Source organism: Apaloderma vittatum, unplaced genomic scaffold (assembly GCF_000703405.1).
Source record: "Apaloderma vittatum isolate BGI_N311 unplaced genomic scaffold, ASM70340v1 scaffold20634, whole genome shotgun sequence".
In the NCBI taxonomy this organism is placed as follows: Eukaryota; Metazoa; Chordata; class Aves; order Trogoniformes; family Trogonidae; genus Apaloderma; species Apaloderma vittatum.
Window position 1 is genome coordinate 1 of NW_009711188.1, and position 6,401 is coordinate 6,401.

The 6,401-nt window shown below is 38.2% G+C and overlaps 1 protein-coding gene across 1 annotated transcript in view; it reads left to right on the forward strand.

Annotated features, from left to right (window-relative positions):
* Positions 1 to 894: 894 nt before the first annotated feature.
* AQR (aquarius intron-binding spliceosomal factor) overlaps positions 895 to 6,401 on the forward strand; it is a gene marked incomplete at both ends in the record, with an annotated part of 35,352 nt that continues 29,845 nt past the window's right edge. Inside the window, 4 exons of the mRNA XM_009867574.1 lie at positions 895 to 951; positions 2,077 to 2,117; positions 3,167 to 3,202; positions 5,448 to 5,568. Coding sequence (XP_009865876.1) covers positions 895 to 951; positions 2,077 to 2,117; positions 3,167 to 3,202; positions 5,448 to 5,568 — 255 coding nt within the window. The remainder of the gene's footprint in view (positions 952 to 2,076; positions 2,118 to 3,166; positions 3,203 to 5,447; positions 5,569 to 6,401) is intronic.

A 6,401-nucleotide genomic window follows, 5' to 3' on the forward strand; every position in this document is an offset into this window, starting at 1 on the left:
CCGGGAGTGGCCGCGTCTCGGGGGTTCCGCACGGGCTTGGGAGCGCGGGGCCGTGAGGGAAAGGGGCTCCTTGTGATATAAGTGAAGGGAGGTTTAACGCCCGTGTTCAACGTAAAGGGGTGTCTGCCGCCTCTGGGCTGGAGAGATTCGACATCCCCGCTCGGTCCCCATGTGTTGCCTGATCTGACTGAGAGGCGTCCCTGCCCACGACAGGGAGGTTGGATTAAACTATCTCTGAGGTCCCTTCCAGCCTTGGCCATTCTAGGATTCTCTGAGCAGTGCTGCAGAATAAATTCGGTTTCTTACAATACATGGGAAGGTCCTGGTGGTTTCTTGCAGCCAAATATCTTAAGAGGTTTTTTAGCCAGAGATTTGTTGTTGTTGTTGTCCTGAAAGTACTTTTTTCCTTCCTCTTTTACGGCATAAAGAAGGCTGGATAAAGTTGGTTAGGAAGCTCTTGCCACCCTACCTCGGGATTTTGTGATGGGATGGCTGTGGCAAAAAGCCTTAAAACATTAAACCTTTATGTGTAGACTTTATTTCTCAGTGGGACCGCAATCACTTCTAAGTGTGGGGTGTGCAGTCCCGGAAATATCATGATGTGTGTTTGAGGAATTCGCTAGAAATAATGTAAAACCCCCTGTCTGTTACATAGCAGCCCGTGCAGCTGAAATTTTTACAGAGAGTTGCGCTTCTGTTGGAGAAAGTTAAGGCATAAAATCTTAAATGGTTGAAAAGCATTGCTGTTGGATAACATAATTTTGTTACCTGTAGTTACCTTAAGCTGAAATTAAGGAAGATACTAGGGAAATAGGGATGTGTTCTAGAGTTATTTTGTCACTACAACTGGAAATGTATGTGTTTAACCTTTTTATTTATTTTCCCCCCATACAGTTAGCAAATAAATACTGGGCTCCACATGTGAAGAAAAAATTGTCCTTTGATTTGAAGGTAAATACTTCTACAGGAATTGTGTTGGGATGTAAAGGAGTGAGGATCAACTTTCTTATACACCAGTCTCCAATGATGCTTATTTTATGTAAGAGTATAGGAGACTGCTTGGAAAGTCAGCAGTTGCTGAACACGGTGTAATTTGTTACCTATTTGTAGTTTATAAATGTAGGCACTGTTGTGAAAGTGTACTATACAAGTGCAGTTCTTTTGTATGCTGTTTGTTCAGTTTATTTTGGCCAACAGCTTCTGAGACTAAAAGATTTTTGAGGATCTCCTTTGAGGTTAAAAGATGTTTCAGGAGGGGCTACGCTTAGAAATCAAAGAAGGATGAAAGCTGCAGGTGTTACTGTATTTTTCTTTTTCTGAAATCTTCAGAGAGTTTTGATCAGACAGCTTTAGTGCTGTTCTGGTGGACACGTGTGTTTTGAATGTTTAAAATTTGGCCTGATGTGTTTGGTTTTGATTTGGTTTTCTGTGGTGCAGGTTCTTAAATGTTCGGCTTCTTTCCCTTGGGGATATTTGGCTGAATCTCCCTTTCCAACCTCAGTTTACTCACGCTCTTTATAGTCTTTGTAATAGTATTTGTCCGTGATTTTCAAAGCAAGGATATACACAAGCAATTGAATTGTGTCTTTGTGTCTTCTGAGGTCAAAGTGTGCCTGTTGCAACAGATAGTGCAGATTCTTTCACTCCTGTTGGAAAAACTAGGTAGCAGATACTTGGATTTGGTTACATGTCAGCTAAAAGAAGCAGTGACAGGAAATGATTGAATTGATGTGGACTTGACTTGAAATTCAATGGTAAGCCAACGATTAACAGTAAAGTAGTTTGCATATCTCTTTGACTATATATAAAAAAATGTCAGATGAAGATCCTATCAGTTCTCTATCATTGTGTGCTTTCCCCTAAGTTGATTCATTTTCTTTGTGAGGGTGTGTGTCTACAGAGCATGTGGACTTTTTAGAGCTGACACATAGATGATGTTTTTGATCAAATAGCAGTAAGCAGAGAGTAACTAATTCAGAATAAATTTGAGTACATAAGATGTCTTAGTGCATTTTTAATCACTTTATGAAGTATATAAAATTCTTAAAACATTTTTAAAACTGTTCTTTCCCATAGGTTATTGAAGATGTATATATAAAAGAAATTGTCAGATCAAAGTAAGTACACTAGTTGCTTTCATTTACAGATAAACATTCCAACATTACGTGTATTGAAATGATTTCTAATGATTCACAGAATATTTTAAAATGCATTAGCATGTTGAAAGAAGATGAAAATTACTCCAGTGCACTTGAACAATTTACTCATGATATTTCAGAGTCTGAATGTGGCAGAAAGAAAGTTCATGAACTCATAATCCTGAACTATTGTGGCTGGATGTAATATTGTTTGGTTCCTTCGTCTCCTAGTATGTTGTGGTTTATGTTTGTTTTGTTGTGATGGTTATAGAAGGATGGTTCCTTCTTCTGTCACTAACATACACAAAATTAAAAAGCAAAACAACAGTTGAGGAGTGTGTTGCATCTAGCTTTTTATTCTTTCCCATACCAGATTTATAAAGGTCAAGTCTCATTTCAGTGAATTGTAGTATTAGATGGGGAAGTAAAAAGATTCAAGATAAACTGCATTCTACAGCTGTGTGTATAGAAAAGAGTTGTAACTGTAGGTATTTGGAGCTGTTCAGGGGAAGTTTGAGCTCTGGAGATAATTCTGTTTATGGTTCCTTTATGTAAGTAACGTAAAAATTGCCACACAGCGTCAGAGCAAGCTTCTATTTGCAGTCACTAAGAAGAGACACCATTGCGAACTGATTAAATACAGAGTTGTGGTTTTCCAGAAGACACTCTCAACTTACAGCAATTTATTTCTTCAAGGCTATTGGAAGCAGTGTCTATATTTAAAAGGTCTAGATGGATTTTTATTTTTTTTTAATGTGAATTGGATTGCTTAATGAACCTGCATGAACTTTAGCTTCCACAGTGTTAACAGCAGTTGCTTTTGCATTCAAGTGGTTGCTCCTGCAACCTGTTTCTACAGGTTTTGTTATATAATAAAAAAAAGGAAAATACAGCCATTTTCCATGCAGCTGTCTGCAAAAACATGCTGCTAGCTTCAGAAAGTGCAGCCTTGTAGACTGAGCTGGAAAATGAAATGACTAAACCAGGCCTTTCTTTCCTGCGTTAATTGATTACTTTTTCCTTTTTAGGTTTGCTATTAGAAAGATAATGCTTCTTGAATTCAGGTAAGCTGATTGCAGTTAAATTTTTAAATTACCTTATCATAGGAACCTGTAAAGATGAGAAGGAAACGCAGAGCAGTGAGTCAGTTTGAAAGTATGCTCATTTGTTCCTACTTACTAAAACCTTGACTTGTGTGCCGAGGAAAGTGGAGTGAGGAGAGCTTAATTTAATGAAGAAATAATTTCATAAACGTAAGATATCTTGATGTATGATTCCGAACCTGATAAGGTCTTCTCTAAGCCTTCTTTTCTCGAGGCCGAACAATCCCACTTCTCTCAGCCTTTCCTTAAGGCAGCTTTCCTGTCCTTTGATCATCTTTGTGGCCCTTCTAGACCCTCTCCAGCTTGAAAAGAAGTGGAAGATTTCTTCCATTGAGAAGATTCTTAAAGCGACTTCCAGCTTTCCAGGAAGAATTTATAAAGTGTGATTAAAATAATGTAAAATATCTGCAACATCTACATATTTAAAACCACAGTATTTAGTGTTTATCTCTCGAATCTTATAAGCAGATAGAATTAGGTGTTTTTTGGTTGAAATGGATTTGCAAAAACTAGATTTGCAAAAGGCTGAAATATATCAGTAGTACCACTAACTAGAAAAGAGGAGAAACCTCCCTATGTCTTCTGTTTCTTTATTAGAAAAGGTGGAAGAGAAAATAGAAGCTATGGTTTGGGGTATGATAGACAAATGACATGCTGGTAGCGTGACTTCTGGTATTTGTATGCCAGAACACTGTGCAGTTAGAGGTTTTTATCCTTTCTGTGAACATTTTTGATATTACCAGCCTATAATGTAACTTCAGTACGTTCTAGTCTATAGCCCCATCTAGAACCATTTGTCCTGTAAGCTGTTTTCTCTCTTTTCTTCCCCTCACCCCTCTCATTCTGTCTGTCAGGCTCTCCTGTCTTCACACGCATGAGGTTCTCCTGTCCTTCATTCTTGCTCATATGTGTTTATATGTGTTGAAGTTTATTGGAATTCCTGGGTGAAATGATGTGTGGAGTTCTGTGGATATTTTGGGGGTTTTCCACCTGCCATTGGCAGATGCAAGCTCTCGGGAAGCAGTATGTATTTCGTCTTGTGTATGCCTATGAAGTTGTCTCAGCTCCATCTGCGGTTTTGTGTTCTGGCTGAGCTCCCAGAAAGTGTAAACCCCTTTCTGACCATTACTGAGCCTTTTGCTCCTGGTTATGTACAAGTTCTCACTGTCTTTTTTTCACCACCATCTCTGGGAGTTGTCTTATCTGAAAGTATTGAAGTAGCTTACTGTAAGACTTCAGATAGTAAGCTGTGGAGAGAAGTAAGTAGGTAAACCTGAGCTGGCTGTCGAGGGGCCAGATGTTGGAGGAGGCATTGAGAGGGAGGAATGGATGAGCAGCTTATTTGGGAAGAAACAAGACTTTCCACTCTCTGGTGGCAGTTGTTAAAGTATTACCAGGTGCAAACAAGTGCATCGTTGAGAATGATGGATTTAGGGATTGCCTCCTCAGGAGTAACTGTCCTGCATAGCTTCAAAAGGAAGTTAAAGGAGGGAGGCAGTTGTTTGTCCAAACAGCCTCTCATCTCCAAGATACAATTTTAAGAGTTTCTTCTGTGAGGATTGAGACATATTAATGAAGAAGAAATACTTATTGCTGGGAAGCTGCTGTTTTCCAGTGTTCAGTAATTCTTTTTACCTTGAAAGTGCTTAATCACTTCCCTAATATTCAATGCTTTATTTTAGTCACATAGTAATGCAATATTTTTATTGTCTTTAAATGATTAGAAGCATAAAAATTTCTCTAAATAATTTCTATTTTTTTACAAAAAAGCTATTTAATAGTACAACTACTGTTATACAGTAGTTGTTATACAGTACTGTTATACAGTGTTACTGTTATACAGTAGTTGTTCTTTTGTTATACAGTAGTTGTTCTTTTCATCTTTTCATCTAGCTTTAGAAAAGTGAATTTTTTCTTCTTTTCTGTTGTCCTTTGCATTGAGCTGTGGCTGCTTGTTACACTTGAAAACCCTCTGGTGAATTTGTCTTCCTGTTCAGAAACTCGTCTGTCTCTTGTAGCAGTTAGCAAGTCTTAATAGGTTTTGCTGCAGTGACCTAGATGAGAGGTAACTTTAGGAACTACTCACAAACTATAAAGATGGCTTTAAGAAGAAGGAGGAAGAAAACCTTGTGGATAAATGCCCTTTTAAATATGACAGATTACGTGGGTGGCAGCAACTAATGAAATACGCTTTCTCTCTTCACAGCCAGTACCTTGAAAATTACCTATGGATGAATTATTCTCCAGAGGTGTCCAGTAAGGCATATTTAATGTCAATCTGCTGTATGGTGAACGAGAAGTTCAGAGAGAACGTCCCTGCGTGGGAGGTAACCAGTTTCCATTACAGTTAGACCTGACTTTGATCCACAAGTTGTAGTTTTTGCGGTGCGCTTGCTTAACGCTGACAGAAGGTAGCAAAGCTTAGAGTGTTAAAAGTAAACAGTACCTCGGCTGGGATGGCTCATATGGTGTTTTAAAGTGTGTATTCTTTCTGGAGAATGCAATGGACGGACAAAATACCACCTGATTCCTTCTGGTATCCGAGTCTTCTGTTCTAATGCGTGATGCCTCTACATTATCAGCAGCATTTGATTTCTTTTTTAGCACTTGACAAAAGTCAGGCATTTGCAGAGAAATTCTTGCTTTGATATCAAAAGAAGAAAGGATTTTTGTGGATAGAAGAAGGTGCAACTGGAAGTCTAACATATTATCCAATAGTGTCTTGCTTAAAGTCTGTGAATATGGTTTTATAACTTTCTTCCATGAAATTTTATACTGTTATCTTACTGTGCTTTTGTGTTTACTTTTTTTATAGTAGTAGGTTTAGAAATGATTTAGTGTTTCTGCAAACAGTCCATCTTACAGGCCATCTCCACATCAGCCCAGTATGAAATTCTATGCAAGCATTATTTCAGAATCGCACCGACTCTGACAGTAGTGCTGTTACTTCAGTGCTGGCAAAGCACAAAGGATTAATAACTTGCTCATGTGATGTCTGCTTTTTTTATTTTTTATTTTTTGTTTAGGCATGCATACTAGATGCAAAATGACAGGCATGCATTACTTTCCAAGCAGCTTAGTTAAATTTGTTACTTAGTACATGGATGCCGTTGTAAAGAAACCATTATATCTCAATGATGATTTGGTTTATCTTTTTCCT